This window comes from Cervus elaphus, chromosome 11 (assembly GCF_910594005.1).
Source record: "Cervus elaphus chromosome 11, mCerEla1.1, whole genome shotgun sequence".
NCBI lineage: Eukaryota > Metazoa > Chordata > Mammalia > Artiodactyla > Cervidae > Cervus > Cervus elaphus.
In genome coordinates, this window is record NC_057825.1 from 89,787,306 (window position 1) to 89,812,178 (window position 24,873).

Consider the following 24,873-nt stretch of genomic DNA (forward strand, 5'->3'; position numbering starts at 1 on the left):
GCTGGCCCCCGGCTCCCTCCCGGCCACCTCCTAGCCTGGCTTCTGCAGCCAAGGGTCTACTAGATCTGTACCAGCCCAACTTCCCTTCTGCTCTGCTGTCTGGGGAAGCCTCACACCCTCTCTAGGTTTCCCAAGGGTTTTGACTGTTCTTAGGAGAAAAGCAGCCAGAATTAATGAGAAGTAATATCAATGCTGGTGAAGTCACAGAGATGCGGGCAGTCCTGAGAGTACTAGAGGTCCCTAGGTCCAGTTCAGCATCTCCTAGGCCTGGTCTGGACCACTCCATGCACCATTTTCTTGGCTCACACTGGGGGAGAGCATAGTTTCAACCAACAAATGCAGAATGTTTTATACCTGTATTTTAATCCCATTACTTATTTAAAGGCTTTCCCATGATTTTGGTTCAATTAAACGTGTACAGAAGGAACCTATTTATTGGTGTCATTAGTCAAAGCAGAAACCCTCAAAAATTTGCTTCATGCAAAACTTGTAAACAGGGACCCAAGGAGTCCCTGACTACTTGTTCTCTTGGACTCAGCTAGGAACAGTGCCTGGTATAATTCTGCTAATGCACACTGGGATCCTGGGCTGGGCTGCCTCAGGTGCCTGCGGGAAGGAGAGGGAGGGGCTGGCCCCCGGCTCCCTCCCGGCCACCTCCTAGCCTGGCTTCTGCAGCCAAGGGTCTACTAGATCTGTACCAGCCCAGCTTCCCTTCTGCTCTGCTGTCTGGGGAAGCCTCACACCTTCTGTAGGTTTCCCAAGGGTTTTGGGACTGTTCTTAGGAGAAAAGCAGTCTCCTGCACCATTTCCTGATGCTGAAAAGCATCTCCTGATGCTGAAATGGCATCAGCACCATTTCAGTTCTACTGTGTGCTTACGCCTGGCTCCCACCGATTCTCTATCCCTCCTCTAGGAAGCCCCTGGCTGAAGACTGGCAGCCCCCGGCTGGGGAAGCAGTTGCTGAAATGTTAGAAGGGCTCAGTGTCTCCACTGAGTGGAGACTCCTGGGTGTCCAGTTTGCCTGGGACTGCCCTGGTTTCAGCACTGGAAGTCCCACATCCCAGGAAACTCCTCCTTCCCTGATAAACTGGGACAGTGGGTCACCTTAGCTGTGGCCGCGTCTTCATCACCCCAGGAAGGCTGTGGTGGCCACTGCCTGGCTTCTCACAGTGACTAACCCTGCACTAGCCCTGACCTGCGTGCTCAGTACATGCTGGGGGAGTTATGCTGAATATCCCAGAGCCGTGGGTGTCAACCCAGACTGTACATTAACTCATCTGGAGCTTTAAGGAAGTGCAGATGCCTGGGCCCTTCCTCCAGTGTTTCAGATTGGCTTGGTTTGAGGTGGGGCTCACCCACTGGTAGTTTTAAAAGGCTACCTGGTGGTTTTCTCGCTGCAGGCTACGAGCCACCATTTTGGAGCGTGCATTAGCAGAATTATACCAGGCGCTGTTCCTAGCTGAGTCCAGGAGAACAAGTAGTCAGGGACTCCTTGGTTCCCTGTTTACAAGTTTTGCATGAAGCTAACTGTTTGAGGGCTTCTGCTTTGACTAATGACACCAATAAATGGGTTCCTTCTGTACAGGTTTAATTGAACCAAATTCATGGGGAAACCCTTTAAATAAGTAATGGGATTAAAATACGGGTTTAGAACATTCTGCATTTGTTGGTTGAAACTATGCAGAAGTGAGGCTGGGAAGCTTCCAAAGGGGGCTGGGGAAACAGAAATGTTTGCTTTGCTCAAGGTGAAGGGGATGATGATGTTTAGTTGTCTGCAGTGTTGTTTAAATATAAATAAGAAAAGAATACATGGGTAAATAGAACATAAATATTTGCTAAATATTTGTTAACTGTTGTATTCATGTAGACAGACATCAGCTAGTATACAATTGTTAAATGTCCCCTTCTCTCATTTTCTCATTCATGTACATGGATTTGCTAGTCAGTCAGTTGTGTCTGACTCTTTGCAACCCCCTAGACTGTAGCCTGCCAAACTCCTCTGTCCATGGAATTTTCCAGGCAAGAATACTTGGAGTGGGTTGCCATTTCCTTCTCCACAGGATCTTTCCAACCCACGGACTGAACCTGGGACTGCTTCATGGCAGACGGATTCTTTACCATCTGAGCCACCAGGGAAGCCCTTCATATACATATATACCATTATACAGAACATATATATATACACACACATGCATATACACATCTATCATCTATAAATACATATGTAAAAATATGTCTAATTAGTAAAACATTGGTTTGAAGCAGCATAGATTAAATTAAAAAACAAAACAGAACTGACTTATCGGTTACCCTCAGGAAAATCACTGAGCTAATGGATATAAGGGAAAATGTCAGACCGGCACCAGTAATGGGATATTGTTATAACAACTTCCAATCTTTCTCTGGATTATTTATTGCTCTTAGCGATGTAGATTTCTAATCAATCAGTTAATCAGTTGGACCATTCAGAATGCCTTTGAAAACAGGGGGGACAGTGAACCAGCTGTTTGGAGCTGGGCAAAGGAGCAGCACAGAACCTTCAGGAGCTGCTGTTTGGAGATGGCCCTCCTCCCCCAGAACCCTGGGCTGAGGGGTCCATGGCCTCTCTCCTGCGGAGTCCCCGGACTGTTGGGAGACACAAGTGGGAAGAAGGGGTTTTGAAGACAGAGAGCGGGCAGGCAGTGATCAGCATGTCTTTCTCCTCAGTGGACGATGCCGTGATGGACAACGTGAGGCAGATCTTTGGCTTTGACAGTAACAAGAAGAACTTGGTGGATCCCTTTGTGGAAGTTAGCTTCGCAGGGAAAATGGTAAGAAGCAAGTAAACAAGAGGACTTGTGGGAGGGTGACACCTGGCGTCTCTGCGGATGGGTGCACAGGGCCTGCCATCAGGGGCTGTCCACAGGGGGTGTGTGGGGGCCCTGATCATGGGACACGTGCTGAGACACGCAGGCCCAGCTCTCTGGGGCTGCCATGCACACACACAGGTCTGCCCATGTGTGTGAGGCAGACAGACAGGTGTGAATGGACACAGAGAGGACATATGGATAGTGGATAGAGACAGGAATATTTGGGGGAAAATTAAGCAATAGTAAGTAAAGCAAACCAGACGTGAAGGCACAATGATAAGGAAACAACAACAACAACAACAGAAATGCAGTAAAACCATAATGATTATTTTTAGAAAGTTGTGCCAGGAGTTGAGTGGGGTAAGGCCACTCTGATGGGGGTCCTGGAGATCACATACCTCTCTTCCTTCCTGCCCAGCGCGGGCCTGTGGCTCCTGTCCCTCTTGACTTCTGCCTGGGACTCTTTCCTCCATCGCACTTCAGGGCCGGCTTTGCCCACCCTCCAGGCTCTCCCTGACAGCCTCGGCGGCTCCCAGGCTTCAGTCATCCCCGCTCGCAGAGGAATCCACAGCTGTGTTTAACTCCGAGCCTTCCCTTCAGCTCCAGAACCACCTGTACCTTTGCACATCTCCATGTGCTGCCCACACCCTCCTGCTCGCCCTGTAAAGGAGTCATTTTCTGCCTCTACCTCCCCACTTCCAGAAACTAGTCTTTACCAGTACCTCCATCAAAAGCAGAAAACGCGGGCCTGCCTTGATTCTTCCCTCTTTTTTGACCTGCCTACATAAAGATCCCACTGCTAGCTTTTGCCTTTAAAAATCCCGAGGTCTGTTCCTCTCTCCATGCCCCTAGCCACTGTCATCTCTCCCCGGGGCCACACAACATCCTTGCGACCGTTCTCTCGTCTGGGTTCTCGCCGTAGAAATCCACCAGCATATTTAGTGTAAAAGACAGCCCTGTCTGTAAAATGAAGTTCAAACCATATAACCTGGTTGACCAGAGCTCTCCCAGCCGCACTTGCTGGCCTCATCTCCAATGGCCAATGTCAGCTTGTACAGTCTTTGTGCGAGTGCGGAGCCTCGCGCCCCCTCCTGGGCGGACGCGGCCCTGCAGCCCGCTCGGAGGGCGGAGTTGAGCGGGTTTCAGCGCCACCGGCTCGCTCGCCGCGCTCAGCTTTGGGTACAAACCGCACAGCCCGCGCGTGCCCGTGTGTCTTCTCTTCTGCCCTGCGGTCACGCCTCTAGCCTTTCCCCGGGCCTGTGCACTCCTGGCTCCTTCCTGGCCTTCCTCCTCGCAAAATGTGCTACATCGTTCAAGATCCAGCTTCCGTCACCCCCACAGGCTTGCTGTGTTAATTCAGCCCTCGGGGCTCTACGCGGCCTTAGGCACTGCTCTCTTTAAGTCCGTTTTCCATTGCTTTAGGTTGTTCGTTAGCATCTGTTCCTCGGGAAATAGCCCGATCGCGTTTACTCGTAACCTCAGAGCAGAGACTGTGGTGGAAATACTGGAAATGGGGGAGAATGACATATCCGGAGGGCTCGGCCTCCGCCCCGGCTCCCGGAACCCCACTCTGCTGAGGCGCCTCTGACCCAGGGAGTCAGCAGGGTGGGGTTGCGCCTTCCCGGTTCCCACCATTGGAAACGGGCGGGAGGAGCAGAAGGGCTGAGAAGCAAGCCGTGTGGACCGAGGGTTCGCGCCTGCAGCCAGCTGCCCTTTGCTCCGGAGGCAGAGGCGGGGAGGGGGCAGACAGGCAGGCGTTGTAGGACAGTTAGGGGAGCGTTTACAAGCTTAACAACAAACGCTAAAGGCAAGGGTGATGATGGAGGTCGTGTGCGCTCCTATTCACATAGCACTTTGCAGTCTTCCTTTTCACTTGATCTATTCTTAGATTCATTTTGGAAAGAAGGAGGGTCTGCCTGCCCATCCCACCAACAAAGGACCCTTGAGGTCAGGGGACCAATTGCTGGGGTCCAGGTTGATTTCAGAGCAGAGAAAGGCCTTGGATAAGCTTATTTCCTTTGCCTGCTACCTGATACCACCTCCACCCACCGCCCCTATTTTGTTTTCTTTCTTTCTTCTTTTATTATTGATGCACATGTTTATTAAGGAATTTTGAAAACTACAGAAAAAAGTAAATAACATTACCCGTAAAGCATCATACAAAATTTGTGTTTGGTCTTTATCTGTCTAGCTTTTTATTTTACTGTGTATCAATATTAGATGCTTTATTGAAGCATTTTTAAGTTATTTAAAAACAGAAAATTTGAGAGAACTGTTCAATGAACATTTATTTACCCACTGTTACGGCCTCCACTTAGATGAAACAATTGTGAGTGTTATGCTGCATTTACTTTCTCTCCATGTAAATGGATACTTCCGCGCCGCCCCGCCCCACGTGAAATCGCTGAGTCATATCCGACTCTTTGCGACCCCATGGACAGTAGCTTGCCCCAGGCTTCTCCGTCCATGGGATTTTCTGGGCAAGAGTACTGGAGTGGGTTGCCATTTCCTTCTCCAGGGAATCTTCCCGACCCAGGGATCGAACCCAGGTGTCCCACATTGCTAGACAGACGCTTTACCGTCTGAGCCACCAGGGAAGTCCGGCTGAAATACTTGAAAGGTAGTTTCACACTTTGCCTCTGAAGGCTTCAGCATAGATCTCCTGAGAAAAAATTCTTTGTAACCACAATAGCATTATCACACCTAGGAAATTAGCAGTTATTTTCTACTCTTGTCAGATATTGGCTCGTATAAATATCTTTGATTATCCCCCAAATGTCTTTCAGAGCTAGTTTAATTTTGTTCCAATCTAAGACCCAACTGGAATTTATGCTCTGCATTGGTCTCTTCTGTAACAACCTCACTCTCATCTCCCTTCCCATTGTCTCAGCCCATGAGATTGCATCTTTGAAGAGCACAGGCCATTTGTCCATGTCTTGGGTTTGTCCCACCATTTCCTTCTGGTGTTGCTTGTTTTTCTGGCCCCTGTATTTCGAAGTTAGGTCTCAAGACCAGATTAAATTCAAATTAACTGTTTTGGCAGGAACACATCATAGGTGATGTTTCGTACATTGTATTTGCATCACAACAGGAAACAAAATGTCAGCATGTCCCATCACTGGTTACTTGGTTAAGGTGGTGTCTCCAGGTCTCTCCCTTGTCAAAGCACACACTCTGCTTTGTACTTTGCAGGTAATCTGTGGGCACAATCTCAGTTTGCTGATATCCTGTTTCTCAACAACCTCTTACCTAATGGTCCACGTAGCCATTGACCTCCTTGCCTGAATGAGTCATTCACTGGGGATTGCAGAGGGATGATTCCCTCATTATCATTCCTTCACTCTATTAGCTTTTTTTTTTTTTTTTTGGTAAAGAAGAGCTTCTCCTCCCTTTGCCCCCTTTGAGTGTTAATATGCTCCTTCATTCTTATTAATTCAGTGTGTTAAAATCAGTCACTATGGTGCTGGATACGTGAACCCTCCTGCCTTTGAGCTGCTTCTCCAACCCAGGCTAATGCAGGGCTCATGGGAAATGTCTGTGGGAGAGGTAACACGAATCTTAAACTCATTCACACTGGGCTATAAATGCTCACTGTGGGTCTTACACAAGTGCAGTTTTGGTTTGGGCTTTGGGTCAGAGTCTGATGCCCTCCCTGTACCTGGCCTTAGGAGGGACTGTGATGGGATGAATGAAGGCAGGAAGAAAGCAGTCAGTTTGGCTGGACACTTACTCCAAGGACCAGAATTAGTTTCCCCAACTTGAGAGATAGGAAAGTCATGTCTCAAGACATGTGTTTTTATTCCACATTCCCAGCATAGTGGGGTGCTGTGATGATCACTAGAACCACGACTGACCTGCCTTCAGTTCAGTGGCTTTCCTTGAAGCTGAATCTCAGCACTCTTAGGCTCCTCGCTGCACCTGGTTCCTTGCAGCCCCTTCACCTCTCTAGGTCTTCCTCTGTTCTGAGGTGCCCTTGGCTGTCCCTGGGGATTTTTCTAGGAAGGTACAGATGTCTGGGGGCGGGGGGTGGTGGTGATGGAGGTGGGGGACCTGGCCAAGGCAAGGGAATAGGTAAAGCTGATTGGTGTGGTCCCCAGGCCTCTGTGTCCTCCACTGTTTGCCCCAGCCCCCTCATCATGGTTTCCCCTACTCTTCCTGCTACCCTTATCACCTGTCTCATCCTACCTGTCCCTCTCTTTGGCCTGGTGTGCCACTTTTTCTCATTACGTCTGATTCTGAATTGTCCTGGGGATTTGTTCTCTGTGTCGCCCTAGCCTGGCCCTCTTTGCATTTCCTCTTATGGACACTTGGTGTCACTATTATCTAAGCTGTGAACCATACCTGATTTGGCCGTGCTACTGAGGGGCTAGAAGGGTGTGTGTGTGCATGCTCTCACGCACATATCACAGTTCTTCATGGTATGGGGAAAAGACAGGGGAGGTACTTGGAAGGCAGAGTGGGAGGCTTTAAAGCAACTTTTTTTTTTTCAAGAATAAAACTTATTAATTGTAAAAAAAATCAGAGAAAAGCAAGGAAAATGAAAAATGTTTACTCATATTTCTGTACTGTGCACCACCTTGGCGATAACCACTATTCACGTTTGTGTATATCTCCTGCTGCATGCTTTCCTCACTGTAGCTCTCACTCCTTCCATCTGTCACACCAACCCCTCTCCCCCTCCATTCCCCTCACCAACCTGCCCCACTGGAAAAAAATTGGATTCACAAATACAGTTGGATTCAGCATACAGTCTGTCTCCATTATTCACAGATTCTGTATTTGCAGATTTGCCTACTTGCTAAAATTTATTTGTAATCCCCAAGTCAATCCTTACAGTGCTTTGGTCATTATTTGCAAAACTCCGGACAGTTTGATGCAGCTGAGGTATGTGCTGCCAGCTGAGCCGGAGCGCTGTGCTTCCTTTCTTGTTTCAGCGCTCATCCTGTAATGTGTTTCTTCCTGGTCTATTTGGTGTCATTTTTTTTTTCCATTTTTTTGTTTTTGCATTTTTGGGGTGTTCTTTTTGCTGGTGACTTCAGTGCTTACAGTGACTCCCAAGTGTAGTGCTGAAATGCTGCTTAGAGTTTCTCAGTGTAAGGAGATTGCGAGGTGCCTTATGGAGAAAGTATGTATTGGTAAGTTTTGTTCAGGCATGAATTAAAGTGCTGTTGGCTGTGAGTTCAGTGTTAATAAACCCACAGTATATTGATATAAAGAGAAAGGTGTCTTGAAACAGAAACAGACATAAAACAAAGTTACTGGTCAGTTGACAAAAAAATGTTGTGCCAGAGGCTTGCAGGCCCCTAAGCCTGTGTTTCCCTTGGGAGCAATGCTTCAGTATCCACTCGCTTGTGTTCTTGGTCACTTACAGAATGTGTAACTACTGCCGGAATAAGTCAACTCTCTCTATGTGGTTTGGTAAACTGCTTTTGTTGTCTAACATTTCCTTAGGTTATTAAATAGTCTTTGAAATAAATTTTTGCTATCTGCGTAATATTTCATTAAACGAACATAATATGACATTTAAACTATTTTTGGATTTCTTTTTTTGGGGGGATTTTCCTCTTTCATAAACAAGTCTGTGAGGAACATCAGCGTATAGGAATCTTTGTCCACACTCTGCTTTTTCATAGGGAAGTTTCTAGAACCAGGTCAGAGGGCATGCTCATTTTTGAGTATTTGATACAGATGGCCAAATGGCCTTCTGTCGTAAAGGGAAGGAGAGTAAAAAAAACAAAAAGGCACAGATGAGGAGGAGGAGGAGGGAGCTTGGTGCTGCCTTGCTAGGCGTGGGGAGAGGAGTGGGGGGTGGCAAGGCTTCTGGGTACTTCTAGGGCCAGAGGTCGTGCTGGCCTGTGGTGTGGTGGGGTACCTGCTATTCAGGCTCCGGTGCACACGTCGTGGTGGCTCTCTCAGAGGGAGCCTCCAAGGGCAGACAGGTGGAAGTGCTTGCTGGGGAGAAGGCCTGTGGCTCCCCAGGGGCAGGGCTTGGGGAGGGTGGGGACCACCTGTGTCTCTCATCCAGGGAGCTGAGGAGCGATGTTGGCAGGGTCTGTCTGCTGTGTCTGATGAGAAAGTCTTCCATTTCTTTCTGTTTCTCTTTTGTTATTTCAAAGTTTTGTTCATCTAAGTTTTGAATTCGGTAATACATTTGTTATGTACATCATATTCATTTATCATCTATCATGAAAACTCTACCTCTCACCCTGCACTTGTCCTGCCGTCCTTCGGTCATCTCCTCCCTTGCACAGGAAGTCATTGTTAGTTTCTTTTGCATCATTCCGGCTTCATTATGTGCATGCCACATGTCTGACCATAAATTCTTACCTTTACCCCTTTAACACACATGGTTGCACATTATACTTACTGCTTTGCACCTTGGTTTTTTTTTTTCACTTAATAATACACCTCAAAAGTTGTTTCATACCGTAGAGTGGTCCTCATTCTTCCAGAGCTGCATTGTGCTCCATTCTGCGGACAGACCGTACTTTATCCAACCTGTCCTCTGTCGGTGGACACGTGGGTTGTTCCAGGCCCTCCCTAATTGGAGTCATGCTGCAGAGAATAATCTCAGCCACATGTTATTCTGCACATGTGCAAGTATTTCTGTAGGATAATGTCTAGAGGCAGAACTGGTAGGTCACAGGGTATCTGCATTTTTAATTTTGAAAGGGAGTGGCCAATTGCCCTTTGGAGAGGTTGAGTTGTTCTCTCCCCACCAACAAAATCTGAGCAAGCAGTTCTCCATTGCCTTGCCAAGACAGGGCTGACAGGCTTTAGAGGTTTTTATGACTCTTGATAGATGAGACACGGTATCTCAGTCGTTTTGTTTGTGTTTCTTCAATTCTGAGGGAGATGGCACGTCATTCTGTGTGCTTTTACAGCCCTTGGTGTACCCACTCCTGAGAACTGTGAGTCCCACTCTGCCTTTTGTTCCATCTAATTGTTGGTTTCTCTTCTTCCCTTACTCCTTTCTTTGCTCACACAAGGGCCAAATCCTGGCACCCATCCCTAACCCCCAGACTTTGCCTGGGCCCTTCTCACAGGGAGGAGGGGACGATGGGCACGGGGCCGATACTGGCTGGACCAGGGATGAAGAGAGTCCTGGCCCCTGGGGAAGCCACACTCTCATTTGATGGAGATTCTTGTCAGTTGCTCACTAGAGGAGATAATTATGTAAATGCTTCGCACAATCAGGGCCCACAGTCAGTGCTCTGAGGAAGGCTGCTCCTTATTTCCGTGTGTAGGACACACACACCTTCCAGCATCTGAAACAGAGACTTCGCCCACTGCCCTGCGTTGGTACAGGATGCCCTGGGCTGGCATCGGTGCTTCCCTGGGGACTCCCAGGGCAGAGCTGCTGGGTTAGATCCAGTTCTCACCTCCGCTAGCTTTCTTGTTGTGGAAAGCCCAGTCTTTCGAGCAGGGCCGATGGGAGGCAAACTGTGGCCTATGAGGTTTGTATCTTAGCTGAATTTTCATCTTTCTCTCAGAATACTGGTGTATGGCCCCCTGCCCAGCCCTTCTTCCTCTCCCCCTCCCCAGCGCTCACAGCCTTCCGAAGGGGCAGGTGATGTGGGCTGATGGGCAAAGGGGATTGCCTCAGATGCTAGACTCCTGGCCATACTTAGGGTCATGGCCATAATGGGAGGGAAAGGAAGGGAACTTCCAGCCAGTGGTATGAGATAAGGGAGAGGGTTGTGACTTTCAAATAATCTGTCGCTCCCTCCATGCCCCCGTGGGTCTGACCTACCATTGAGCCTTATCTGTGGAAAGGTTCCTGGTGTCTGAGCCCACTGCGTCAGGTTCCATAGCTCCCAGGGCCTTCTGCCCAGCCCGAAGGGTGGTCAGCGTGGCCGACAATGGCAGCTGGTTGGTGTGGTGGTCCCCAGGGGTACCCAGAGTCCCCTCAAAGCTCCATTCAGCCAGCCTCTGTGTCTTCTAGCTCTGCAGCAGGATCCTGGAGAAGACAGCCAATCCTCAGTGGAACCAGAGCGTCACACTGCCTGCCATGGTGAGCCTCACCTCCACGAGCCAGGGCTCCCAGCCTCCCACTCCCAGGAGGCCCGGGCTCCCAGCCTTCCTGGCTCCCACCTGCATCCCAGACTTCCACTTCTGCAGAAGGACTCCACCCCAACATCTCTCTCTTCCCTCCTTAGTTTCCCTCCATGTGTGAGAAAATGAGGATTCGTGTCATAGACTGGTGAGTCCTGCGTCTGGGGATCTTTAGAGGTGGCTGTGGTCAGGGGTCCCTGGGTCCTGCGGTTTCCTTTCGTTCGGTCTGCATGCAGCAGGGGAGTCTGTTTCAGGTGAGACTTTCACGGGGAGGCCGGAGGAGACAGCATGGGCTGTTGGGCCACTTACTCGCAGCGGGTTGGGACGGCTCTAAGAACCAGAGATCCCTGGGGCCAGAAGGGCCCAGGGAGCCTTCCTAGGGGATGTGGGGTTTGGGGAAGTTCGAGATGAAGGCATCCTAACGAAGAGATGGATCATAAGCAGAGGCGAGGAGGTTGGATAGAGCAGAGCTTGCAGGAGGGTGGACTGAGGTGCCTCAAGGGTTGGTAGGATGGAACAGATCTCCAGGCTGGGGAAGGGGCCAGGCTGCCCACGCAGGGGAGTAGCCACAGGGCCATCTTCAAAAATTAGTATCTAACTCTTGTGAGTGTGTGCTCCAGACCCTCTGCCCGGGGAGCTCTTTACATGCCTGTCTCACCTGATGCTCAGCTCGATCCTGGGTATGGCCCGACCTTACAGACTAGGGAGCATGTTTGAATAAGTGCTTGGGGGGACAGCTGGAAGCAGCTGAGGCCAGGCTCGAACTCAAGCCTGTGCTTAGCCGCCGGGCTGTGCGCTGAGGTGCCCTGTCCCACACCGAGGGCTGCAGGGGTCCCCACGCGCCATCTCTAGGACCTTCCCTACACCAGGCTTTCCCCAAAGAGAGAGCTGTCCTTTCTCTGCCCCCAGAAAGTTTTGGCCGTGCGGTTCCCAGCGTGTTGTCCTTTGGTCTTCGGCCCATGTCACCCCCAGCCAGGAGGATAATGAGAGACTGGCGAAAACCCCCAGGCCACAGAGTCATTAAAGTGTGCGCCAGGTCCCCAGCCTGAGAGAGAGCAGCTTGTGAGAATTAGAGGAGAGGAAGGGAGTGTGCGGAGGGCCCGGAGGGAGCGGCCTCTGGGGCCCTGACCGCCGGTATGCGCTGTGGGAGGCGGTCTGGGGCGAGGAGCTCTGCGTCCACAGAGCGTCCCTTCACCTCGCCGCGTGCGCCCGGGGTGCAGGTCTGTGTGCGGCAGTGTGAGCAAATGCACGCGGGCGCCGTGACCCCTGTGTTGTGGATGGGCCCTGCCCGAGTCCCTGTGAGCTGTGTGAGGCTCCGGCATACTGTACAATCCAAACACATTACGGAATCTGGTGGTTGCCTCTCTGGTTTAGGTTGAAGTGGCATTTTTATTGTGAGTCTATTTTCAGACTTGCTGTATTTTCCAAAAGCAACCCCAAGCCCCAAAACCCAACTCTTGGCCAGAAATCATTCTGCTGCTGCAAGTTCCTATCCAGAAAAGGGCTTTCTTCCCAGAAAACTCAGATAAATTTGTACTTTTACCTGAATCCTAGAAATACGATATGGTCCATATGGCCTTTTTCTCTGTAACTTAATCTTCCATTCGGTTCTTAAAGAATTCTTTTCATTAAAAAACAAAACCCCCCAAACTACCCCCTCCTCCTCAAAAAAACCTGACTCAAAACCTCTCTCTTTCCATTCTGTTTCCCGTCTCACCAGATTCAGGAGAGCCCGGAGGTCAGACATCCTATTTTGCTCCAAGAGCTACTGGTCTTCTCTAGGGTTTGGTCGTGAAGGCAGTTTAAAAGTGTCGTCAACTGTCAATTGTCTGGTGTTGATAATCTCATTGTAAAACGTTTAAAGGACTCTTCACTTCCCGGTTCCTATTAGCGTCAGTCACCAGGAAAAGTGATATAGATCTGTGCTGACAATTCACTCTTCCTAACACAGCCCCCGCCCTGATACAAAACTTTAAAGCTTAATCACCTCCCTGGGAAATACAGGGAGGAAGGGAGGGAGCAGCAAAGATCTGGTGTCTCATCGCTGTAAGATTTAAAAGAAAAATGACATCACCATGCTCAGGTGGGTCTTTCACCGTGTAGCACCTGGATGTCGTCTCCTGAAGCCGCCTGTGGCCAAGGGATGCACAGCAGGAAGAGAGGGCTGCTGGGCTCCAAGAAAAGGGAAGATGCACATGGGGAACCTTCTGGAAGGAGATAGAGTGCCAAGACTGCCCCTCCAGTCTTGGCACTGTGATGTTTTTGGACCGGAAACATCTTTGCAGTGAGAGACTGTCCTGTGCATTGTAGGGTGTTTGGCTACAATCACAGTCTCTCTCTGTGGTTCCCCTCTATACCAAATATGTTTCCAGTTGCCAAATGTCCTGGGGTCAAAAATCTCTGGATTGAGAACTCTCGGCCTAGCCTAACAGGGAAGCAGCAGGTTTCTGCAGGCACAGCTCTGATTTCCCCATAAGGCATATCTTGCTCAAGTCCCACCCTTGTCATCCTGCCTACCTCAGCTTCTTCATCTAAACTGGGGCTAACTGCAGAACCTGCCTCAGAATCCTGCCTCAGGATTAAACAAGCCAAGTCCCGTGACAGTTTTAGCACAGGGCTTGGCCCTCAGGAGGTGCCCAGCCGTTACTATATATGGTTGTCAAGGGGGCAGGTGTGGGGCAGAGGAGGGGTCTGCACAGAACGCTCAGTCCTGGAGCTTCCCCCATGGTCCCCTATGCTGGGTAGGAGGGGAGGCAGGACGAGTCCCATTTTGTAGACAGAAGCCGTGTGGACCTTGGTGAGAGCACTGGGCCTGGAGTCAGGATACCAGTTTCTGTCCTGGCTCCTCACCTCCCTCCCAGGCTGACCTTGGGCAAGGACTTTGCGGCTCTGAGCCTGTTTCCTTCCATCTGTGCAGTAGAGATTTAATAAAAATACCGCTTCCCCAAAGCCATTGTAAGGATCCTTGGCGATCAAGGAAGCTAAAAGTGCTTTGTCACACATGCAGTCAGATACAAAAAAGAGCTATGTATTAGCTACCCTAAGCTAATTAAGGCTGTGGGCTTCCTTGGAGAGAGAGTTTCTTCCTGGTCACCTGAGTTTTCTCCTTGGTCTGGTATGTCTTAGCTCTCAGAGCCTTGCTCTCCCTGGCCTGGGGTCTGGCTCCCTGAGCGGCCTCCTGCCTCAGGCCTCCTCCCTTTCAACCTGCAGCTGTGCCCACAGACCTCCAGCTTGGCTGTTGGGACGCTGATGCTCTGGGTCGCCCCCAGAGGAGTCTTGAGTAACACTTTCTTTCCAGTCTCTTTTCCCCAAACATTACTAGGCCTCCATAACATCCCTAGTGTGAAGACTGGGACCTCTAATGGTGCATAACTCCGGCCATTTCCTCCCTGGGTGGGCTGTGGCCTGCGAATCCCGCCCTTGCTCAGGCCCTTTCTGCCCCTTGCTCTAGGGACCGCCTCACCCACAATGATATTGTGGCCACCACCTACCTGAGTATGTCGAAGATCTCTGCCTCTGGAGGCGAGATAGAAGGTAAGTGCCCGTTCTGTGCTGCCCTCTGGCCGCCCGTGCTCTCCCCTGCTCCACGCCTCCTGTCTTACGCCTCTAGCTTTGAGAGTTTGCAGGAAAGGGAAGTCTGTAAGGTCTTCGTTGCCCATTTCCCAGGAAGAAGGGCTTTGGCCAGTGAGAGAGATGGGCTTGTGTTTAGGACTGGCCTCACCATGGAAGGTGGGTACACCATCAAATGGTCTAGAGAGGATCCATTCTTGCAGATGATCTTGGTGTCTGTGGCCACACCATCCACTGGGTTCTATGTTGGCTGACTGTTTTCTAGCAGTTCCTATTTTGAAATGGCTTTCATTGGTCTGTTAGAAAGTAGCGCGTGATCATTTTGTACAATTTAAAAGAGATAATCTGAAAGAACAATATACGAATTTCCTCACAAAATTATCCATTAGCCTGTCTTCCCAGACAAGAGGTAAATATTAATATTCTGGGACCTGTTTGTGTATATGTGTGTACATGATAAACAATGTTTTGAACAATTTTTAATTGTTTTGACAATTGCTTTTTGTCACTTGGCAATATAACATAGACGTTTATTCATGCTATTAAATATTCTTCTACAATATGGTGAACGTGCCATAGACCACATTAACTAAATGTTGAGTATTTAGGTGTTTTCTAATTTTTCCATGTTATAAGCAGCTAACTTGATATTGAGTGTTTTTGTAGCTGAATCTTTATGTAATTCCTGATTTTTCTTTTGTATAAATGCCTAGAAGTGGAATTGCTGTGTCAAAAGATTTTGAAGCTTTTGGTGTATATAAAAATTGCCCCACAAAACGACTGGCCTCATTTACTCTAATCTCTCAAGCTTATTTTGCTGCATCCTTATCAACACAGAGCAAGATAATGATATTTTTAAAGAACTTTGTCAATTTATTGGGTGCATTTCATTGTTGCCTTAATTTTATTTCATTTATATCTGGTAAAGTTGACCAATGTAAATTTTAAAATATTTAATAATCATCTTACATTTACAAATTATGTATTTTTAAACAAATTATATATATTTATATACTTTAAAATTTAGTCTCCTGTAAATTGCCTATTCATGCTTTTGTCCACATTTTTGATGGCATGTTTGTCTTTTTCTCATTGTTTTTTAAGAGTTCTGTATGTATATGGAGGTTAACTTTCTCCTGTCATCTATATTGTAAATAATTTTTGTCAATTTTATTTTATCATGTAATAGCTTTTAACTATTAAATTTAAAAATTTTACATAGCCAAATATATTAATCTTTTCCTTAGTGAATTAGGCAAGGGTTTAACATTACTTTAAAAAAATTGTTCTTTGGTGATACCAACACTATATATTGAATAATCTTTCCCCTACATTTTGAAATGCCACTTTTATCCCCTACTAAATTCCTAAATGTGTTCTTGGTCCTATTTCTTGATTTTCTATTATCTTTAATTGGTATGTCTGCTTATTATTTCTTAGGTTTTGGTATCTGGGCTGTGCTGGCTCTGTAAAATTAATTGGAAAGATTTAAAGTCTTTTCTAACATCTGGAACAGTTTATATAACATAAGAATATAGTCTTTTGAGGGTTTGAAAGAATTCACCCATAAAACCATATGGGCTGGGTGCCCTTTTTGAGTGGGTGTTGCACTAGCTCTTTAAAACCTTTTCAGTTTCTCCTGTGATCATTGGTATTTTTAGTTTGTTACTTTTACTACAGTTAATTTTGATAATCTACATTTTTCTAGAAAAATATTTATTACATGGAGGTCTAATTTTTTTATAGTGTTGTGCAGAGCAATCTTTTATGATTTAAACAATTCTCTCTACTTTCTTATTTCTAATGATATGTGTTTGAATTTTCTTTTTTCTTGATTAGTCTTAGAAGTTTTTCTTTCTCCTTACTGTATTGAAATTTTCAACGAAAAGTTTTTGGGCTTAGATATGAGTTCTAACGGGCTTCCCAGCTGTGCAATAGTAAAGAATTCATCTGCCAATGCAGAAGACACAAGAGACTTGGGTTTGATGCCTGAGTCAGGAAGATCCTCTGGAGTAGGAAATGTCAACCCACCCCAGTATTCTTGCTGGGAGAATTCCATGGACAGGGGAGCCTGGCAGGCTGTATTTCACGGGGGTCGCATAGAGTTGGACACATCTGGTGACTGCACATGCACACGTTAGTTTTAATATCTTCTAATGTTTTATCCTCTCATCTTTTAAATCTTTTCTTTAGCTCTCTTTAGACATATTTTGTTGTTTCCTTTTTAACTTTCTAATTGTGTGCTGAGTTGCTCAGTCATTTTGACTCTTTGTGACCCCTTGGACAATAGCCCATCACGGTCCTCTGTTCATAAGGATTCTCCTGGCAAGAATACTGGAGTGGGTGGCCATGCCCTCCTCCAGGGCATCTTCCCAACCCAGGGATCGAACCCAGGTCTCCTGATTGTAGGTGGATTCTTTGCTGTCTGAGCCACCCGGGAAACCCAACTTTCTAGTTAACTTGTGTTTATTTTCAGTATTTCTTATTTAAGTAATGGAAGTATGGTTTCTGCCACATATGTCATGCTTTTGGCCTTCAGCAAATCCCAAGGTTGTATTTATTTCTATTTTTTACTTTTATTTTTTTACATTTAGATATTTAATCTATTTTGAGCTTCTTTTGATGCGTTTTCTGAGAGCAGTTTGATTTGATTCCTTTATAGATAGTTTTTCTTTTTTCTGGCTTGTAGGAATGTCTCTTTTTACTTATAGTTTAAAAAATTATTTTGATCTGTCTAGGAGCAGGACTCTTGAATTTTGTCTGAGGCACAGTGAATTCTTAAATCTGAGTTGAGGAATGATTTCATCTACTCTAATATTGTTGTCTGAGCAGCTGAAGGCATGGTGTGGGGTGGGATAAGAGCTGTTCTGGAGCCAGGGGGCTCCAAGAGAGTTGCTCCAGTCTCCTCCCACCAGTCCCAACCTTGTAAGGTCCTTGCAAAGATCCAGTGAGACTATAAATGTCACATTCTGGAACACAATAAACCCTAAAGTAATGTTGCTCTTTAGTATCATGATTATTGGCTTTGTGCATCCCTATTCTGATTTTTTCCCCCCTGTACCAATTCTGCTTTTTACTGCTTCCCATGTGGTTTAAAATTGACTATTGCATTTTTAGTTTCTTGTCATGCTTTCTTTTCCCTCTGTCTTTCCTTTTATATTTTCCTTTTCCTCTTTGTTCTCTCCCTCATTTTATTTTGTTCCACAAAAGCTATGTCTTCCTGCACTCTCCTGAGGATTCCAAATCATTTCTTGAGAGTTCAAGGTGAACACCCTCCTGAATTTTACAGACGCTGTTTCCTCCCTGTTTCCCTATCCTGGTTGGCTCTCTGTTTTTCCTCTCCCCTTTTGTTCACTCTCACACTCTCACAAGATCTGGCCAGTGTTGGCGTCTTTCCACAGACAGGATGTGTGGGTCTCTGTCCATCCATCTTCTCAGATCTTTATCTGGAGGTCAGGTTAGCATGCCTAGTTTCTGGCAGATTCCACCTAACACTTTTGAGGCTGACCAGTCTCTTCTAGATTCTCTGAAACATTAAAAAAATATATATATACAAGTAAAAAATTCTACAATGAACTTCCAGTTTCCCTCCCGATGCGTTAACATCTAGCTGCTCTCTGCCATGCTCATTTCATCACTGATACTTGTAATTGTTGGAATATACCAAAACTCCTTCCCAGAAACCCCTGCGATAAGGGTTTCTCCTGCCCCAGCCCCTCCCCGCCCTGACTGTGGGAACCGCTGGTCTCAGGATGCGGTCCTCCTACAATTGCTGTTCTGATAGTTGGATGTAGAGGTAGAAAGATGGGAAGTAGGGCAGTGTATCACGGAGGTGGGTGGGAGAGACACTGTTCTAGGCTCCTCATGGATCAGAACTCCTGCATGGAAGGAACCTCTTCTCCAGTTTGCTGACCAGTGCTGTCCCTGTCTCTGAGTCCAAGGGCAAATGTTGGTAGAGGCACAAACTGCCTTTCTGACTGTTTTCCAGCAGCCACTGTCTCACGAGGCCACAGCTCTGCCTGCTGGCAGCCACCCGAGGGAGAGTTTGGATGCCTGTGCCCCCATCCATCTTCACGTCTGCTGGTGGTGTTGACCTTGCTCTTTTCCGGGGTCATCATGAATATTTGAATGGGAATGTGAGAAAGAGATTTATTTGGTCACTAGATGGCGCTCAAGCCATGGCCAACCCATTGTGGTTCATTCACCACAGGCTCCCACAGTTTGTTTTGGACATAAATGAGAATCTTCTTGTCACCAGCTAACCAGTTTTAAATACAGTTAAATAGCTTGATCTCTGTAGCAACAAAACAGTTAGAATTATTGCTCAAACTGGAGCCGTTCTCAAGCTCTTTCTAGGCCTGGAAGGTTAGCCCGTGCCTGCCTCCCTGCCAAGCGTCTCCCACTTGTCCTGAGGCCACCTCTGAATGTCCCTCCAACTTTGAGCTCTTTTTGTTTTTCTCCACCCTAGGATGTTCTAGAATATCTGGGTGATGCGTGGCCCTTGGTTTTCCCACTACTCTCAAAGCTCAAACTAAACCAAACTATAAAAATGGATTCTTTCTCTATGTTCTCCAGCCTCACAGTTCACCAGATTATTTGATCCAACCAGGAGTTTTTGTTTTCGTGTTTTTGTTTTTATTTCCAGCTAGGACAGGACCTAACACTAGCCTCTTAAGCACTTCTGCCCGCAAGTTTGCCTGGGCACACTTAAGTATTCCTTGGACCCTGTGCTCCAAAGCATTTAGTAAAAAATTTGTTTTTTTTAATGAGGAGTGCTTTCCTGAGAAGCCTCAGTCCTTTTGAAAGGTAGCAGGCACACGAGCCCCATGAAACCGACACAAATTCTTTTATAACTTTGTACATATGAAAATCATGCTACATAAATAGCACTCAGGCAGTTTTTTCCACAGCTACGAAATCCAAAGTTCGTTTCTTTTTGTCTTTGGAACATAGATGATGAGGATTTCCCAGCAGTTCTTGGTTTCTCCTCCTGCCTGGCGCGGGCTGGAGTCAGGCAGCCAAGCCGTGGGCGTGGGAGATGTGCTGAGAGGCAGAGGGAGCGGCTGGGCTGGCTGCAGGTAGTGGCCTCAGATGCTCCAGGAGAAGGGGGTCCTGAGCTGTACTTCCGCAGGTGAGGGAGCTGGGCTGGGCTGCTCAGGCCACAAAACTGGGAGCGTTCATCTGTGTTTTGAGGCTTCCCCAGCCCCTATTCATTGGGCTTAGGGAAAACACACCAGAACACTTGTGTTTTGGCAGAAGAGTGGTGAGGACTAAATAGAGGCTTTGTCTTGGGTGGCTTCACTGATGACTCTGCCCTTGACTTTATGAGCTGTCTGCAGACACAAGCATGATCCTCACACCTGGAGACCTGTGACCCTGCCCCTGAATTGGGAGTCGTTGGCCTTAGCTGTCGGCAGGGCCCTGTCTTACCATGCCTCGTTCTGTGCCTGTTAGGTTTGTGGAACAAACCAATGAATGAATGAGGCAATTAGTGAAAAAGGCGTGGTTGAGAACCAGGCTGCTTGGCAGCCCCCTCGCTTGGTCCTTCCAGCCACCAGAGGCACGTGTTGCTCAGATGACCGGTGGGGCTAGGGGCCAGCTGTGTCTGGGCTGGGCACTAGTTTGCAGCCAGAACGCAGAGTTGGTCTGTGGGTGGAAAGCTGTGTTTTCTTCTGCGAGAAGCACATGGGGGTCGGAACTATGACCTTGGCCTCATTAGCCCTAGATAACTGGCCGGGCCTGTTTGTAATCATTGGAAGGAGCTTAAAGTGGAATCTGTTTCCTTCCGGAGGGCCCTGGTCGTGCTCTCCTGGGGGTGCAGCTGTGCCGGGTCGGTCCTCTGTGGTCGCTGAAACTCCCCTATGACCGGAGGCCTCGCTCCCCTCCTGATGAAAACCTATTCCTGTGGATATGAGAATGGCCATGAATTATGGTTTATGCACTCTGACTCCTGCCGGCCGGCATTCCTAGCTGAGGCTGGCTGTGCGGAGCTGAGGGGCTGGGTCCCAGGGCCTTAGGCCCTGCTCATCCTCCATCCACCCTCTGTGCTCACTTGGTCAGCTCTGTCCTTGTATCCACGTTCCCTCTTCCCTACGCCCTTTCTTCCTGTGTCTGCTCATTCTTCCTTCCTGCCACAATGTTTTGCTCAGCTCTTGGCTCTTAATTTTGATCATGGAGCTATAGGAAAATAGCAATAGGTATTATTTCTTGAAGGAGACCAATAGGTAAAGGTGATCAGTGAATGAAAATAATTAGGTATTTCACCAAACACAGCCCCAGGTCAATCAGGACCCCACACTGGGCCACACTTGGATGGTTGGAGGAGGAGACAGGGAAGGTCAGAGTGTGGCAAGAGGCAGAACCAGAGAGGACAGAGGAAGGAGACTGAGGACTGCATCCTTTGGGGGCCTCTTGTACTTGTCTTGAAGTGAAGTTGGAAGTCTACCAGAGCATCTCCTTCCTTGCTTCTCTTATTTCTAGGCACTCCTTACCTGTGTTTAGGGTACACCCAAGAGTAGAACCTCCAGCTCATGGACAGTGTCTGGCACTGTGCTTCATTTGAAACAGCAGGTGCCAAAAGCCTCCCAGTGCCTGCAGTTGTGAAAATGCAACATGGTGCCCTTAGTGGTAATTCTACAAATGACCACTAGGTGGAGATCTTGTGCCTTGAAAAGCCTCCACTCCATGCAGTCAACCTGCCTGGTGGTGGAACGCTGTGTGTGCCCGGCTCTGGCCCTTTCTCGTTTCCCTCACCCTTTCTTTGCGTCTGTACTTTGTTTTCCCCTCTTATCTGGCGATAATATGGCAAAGCATTTTTTTTTCTCTCTCCTGTGTTATTCCTTGGATGTATTGAGTCAAGTTTCTGGTCCAGTTTTCAATTGATAAACAGAACATACAGCCCTGCAGGCAGACAGCGGCGCTCACGCCGGGGCACTGGGGCTGTGTCTGGCCGAGGGGGGTGCACCGATGACTTAGTGTGTGATACATTCACAGCTGGGCTGGCCTTGGGATCTCGGCCCACATCTGTTTCCCGTCCAGGAGCTGTTTCCTTCTGTCTGTCTGCCAGCTGTCCATCTACAGTGCCCCGTTCACCTAATCGGTCCTCCACCCAGCCACGCCCATCCTAACCCCTCTTCCATTTCTTTACGCTTTAGAGGAGCCTGCAGGTGTGGTCAAGCCTCCTCCAGCCACAGACCGTACGTGCTCTCACTTCCGGGATGACGAGGGAGTGGGCCTTGAGGTTTTTACTGGAGGGGCAAGGGCGCTGGTTGTGGGGAAGTGTTCCATTTGCCTGTGGTGGGCTGGAGATTCCCCACCGCAATCCCCAAGCTTAACTTTGGCTGTTACCTCTCAACCACGGTGGAATATGTAAATTGTTGGGAACGCTTCAAAGAAAATTCCCTCCCACTCTCTAACCCCCTTGCCGAATGTGCCGGGCCCTGGAACTCAAATGAGTTCACGCTCTCTAGCAGGGTAGGGGGGTGGAGCAGGCAGGGGGTCCATGATGAGGGAGGGGAAGTGTGAGTCCTCTCAGGGACCGGGAGGGAGGAGGCCGGGGTGAGCTGAAAACTCTTAAAGTTGAAATTTGCAAGGTAAATTATAGGCAAGATGATTAGTATGAATAATTAGTCATGCTCACAACAGCTCCATCAGCTCTTTCACCCCCGTCCCCAAAGCCATGGTGTGTGCTGGGGATTGGAGGAGGAGTGATGCTGGGGCAGGGCTCTGGACCAGGCGTGCTCCTGCGCCTAGCTGGGGATATCTTACTGCTCAGGGACGGGCTCAAGCCCCGGAACCCACCCCAGGGTCTGAGCACTCAGAGGCATCTCAGATAGGACCTGCTTCTGGGCCCCCCTCCCACCTTCGCCATTCTGGAAGGGGCCTCTTCCTCCTTCCGATGAGGAGGCACCCTGGCTTTTGAGGATTCTCAGAGTTTGGCCATTGAAGTCCCGTCCTAGGAAACTTGGCTGTCAGCTGGAAAGTCATGACATTAACAAAAGAGAGCCTTCAAAAAGAAAAAAAGGATGGAAATGATGTGGAGGAAAGATTTTGTCTCATCATTAGTGTAATTTTCAAACTCTCCTCCAACTTGCTTCACTGAAAGATCCTTCTTTGCACAAAGTGGGGAAGAGGCGGAGATGCTAGGATGAGTCAAGGCTATTAGATGGTCTGTCTCAACTTCATAAGGATGCAGGGGTGGAGGAGACATGTGCCTCGGGCTGCCCTGTGTGTGGGGTGACATCGAGTTGGGCCCCCTCCCTGGAGTCCAGGAGATGATGTCCCTGGTGACCAGGCTCTTGGGCCTTCTGTGTGCCTCCCCACAGGCTGGATGGCCTGAGACACAGATGGAAGGGCAGGGTGAGGAGGGGATGAGCGTGGGCTGGGAGGGGCAGGGCAATGAGCCCGAGCCCTAGCTTTGCATGCCGGCTGAGTGCATGGGCTTGAAGGTGAGACCACTGGGGTCATGCCTCTTTGCAGTCGTTTGTTCCTTTTCATCTCTCGGCCTCAGCTTCCTCATCTATAGAATGAGACTAATACAATACAAATCTCCATGTCTCGACATGGTGAGGATTAAAGTCCCGCAGGGGAGACAGCGGTAGCTCTCCTGGGGGTCACTATCCTTTATATGTTTGTGGGGGCTGCATCCTGTGCATGTGTGAGGCGCTGAGACCGGGGATGGGCTTGGCCTGAAGGTCGCAGGGGTGAGCGCTCGAAATCTCGGCTGGGCTGGCCCCTCTGATCTGCACCTGTGTCTGTGTCTCTCAGTGGATGACCATCTAGGCTTCCTCCCCACCTTCGGGCCCTGCTACATCAACCTCTATGGCAGCCCCAGGGAGTTCACTGGCTTCCCGGATCCCTATGCAGAGCTCAACACGGGCAAGGTGAGCCAGACAGGAACCCAGATCCTGGGGCCTGCCTGGGCGGTATCTGAGGTCAGCCTGGACTCCAAGGGCCTGGGGGTGCTTGAGCAGGCCCAGGGCCAGGCAGCCACCCGCTCAGAGACCCCTTCTTCCTCCCAGACCCCTCCTGGCCCCTTCTTCCCTCCCACTCCCTTCTCTTTGCCTCTCCTTCAGGGCAAGCCTGACATCCCCTCCCCAGCCCCACCCCCACCCCTGCTAATTTTCCTGGTCCCCAAGGGGCCCAGCTTCTGTCTGTCTCAAGTTTCATTCTCCCCTTGGTGAGGTTGGACCCTGGTGCTGACCATCAGGGTGGCATTTCCCTTGGACCCTCTGGGCCACCCTTTCCTCATCTGCAGAGTGATGGGGGTGTGGCTCAGGGCCCTGCTGGTTTCCTGGGAGATGGGTGACCTCAGGGCCAGATGAGGCTCCTTCCCTTCCCCTTCTCCCCTCCATTGGCCCTGCTCCTGGTGACCCTACCTCCCTCCCAGGGGGAAGGCGTGGCCTACCGAGGCCGGCTTCTGCTCTCCCTGGAGACCAAGCTGGTGGAGCACAGTGAACAGAAAGTGGAGGCTCTCTCTGCCGATGACATCCTTCGGGTGGAGGTGAGGGGCGTGGCCCTGGGAGGGGCCAGGAGGGCGGTGGCCAAGTGGGGCTGGTGGAGGAGGGCTTAGCTCCACCCACACTCACACGCCTTCACACCTCTGGGCCGCAGAGTAACCCAGCACCTGGTCTGCCTTCCTGAGGAATGTTCAGAGGCTCAAAGAAGATAAAAAGTGAAAAGTGTTCCTGAAATGAAAGTGTTAGTAGCTCAGTTGTGTCCGACTCTTTTCAACCCATGGACTGTACCTCGCCAGGCTCCTCTGTCTATGGGATTCTCCAGCCAAGAGTACTGGAGTGGGTAGCCATGCCCTCCTCCAGGGGATCTTCCCAACCCAGGGATTGAACCCAAATCTTCTGCATCCCAGGCAGATTCTTTATTGTCTGAGCCAAAAGAAGATAAATAGAAGTGTTTTAAAGTCTAGAGCTTGATGCAAAATGAGAGGCTATTTTAAAATAGTAATAATGTAAGAATAGCTAACACTTATGAATCACTGTGTGTCAGACACAATGCTGATGATACTCCTGATGTCACTGAGTCCTCCCAGCACCCGCCAGGTGCCTGCTCTGAGCATCCCCATTTTACAGATGAGAACATTGAGGCTCAAATGTAGCAGAGCGGCAAGTGGTGGAACCGGGCCTTATTTCTAGGAGGCAGCTATGTGGAGTCCTCATGAGGGTTTATACTTTCTCATCCTGTAGTCGGTGGTGCTGGCTGAGTTCTGGCTTGTCCACTTGCCAGTTGTATCAGTTTTCCTATATGTAAAGTGGGAGTAATAATTATACTCACCCCAAAAGATTGTTGTGAGAATGAAGTTTATTAATACCAGCATGCAGTAGGTGCTCAATAAGTGTTAGCTATTATCACTGTGTACTTCATCTAATAAACCAGTCATGTAACC

At 48.8% G+C, this 24,873-nt stretch overlaps 1 protein-coding gene across 21 annotated transcripts in view; it reads left to right on the forward strand.

Moving 5' to 3' along the window:
* DYSF (dysferlin) overlaps positions 1-24,873 on the forward strand; it is a 220,588-nt gene that overhangs the window by 71,799 nt on the left and 123,916 nt on the right. For 12 of the 21 annotated variants that reach the window (XM_043918350.1, XM_043918352.1, XM_043918358.1 and 9 more), the window contains 7 exons: positions 2,707-2,810; positions 10,795-10,863; positions 11,009-11,052; positions 14,356-14,438; positions 21,629-21,670; positions 23,241-23,356; positions 23,863-23,976. In XM_043918350.1, the coding sequence (XP_043774285.1) occupies positions 2,707-2,810; positions 10,795-10,863; positions 11,009-11,052; positions 14,356-14,438; positions 21,629-21,670; positions 23,241-23,356; positions 23,863-23,976 (572 nt within the window). The remainder of the gene's footprint in view (positions 1-2,706; positions 2,811-10,794; positions 10,864-11,008; positions 11,053-14,355; positions 14,439-21,628; positions 21,671-23,240; positions 23,357-23,862; positions 23,977-24,873) is intronic. The other 9 variants (XM_043918348.1, XM_043918354.1, XM_043918356.1 and 6 more) reach the window with 1 other exon arrangement.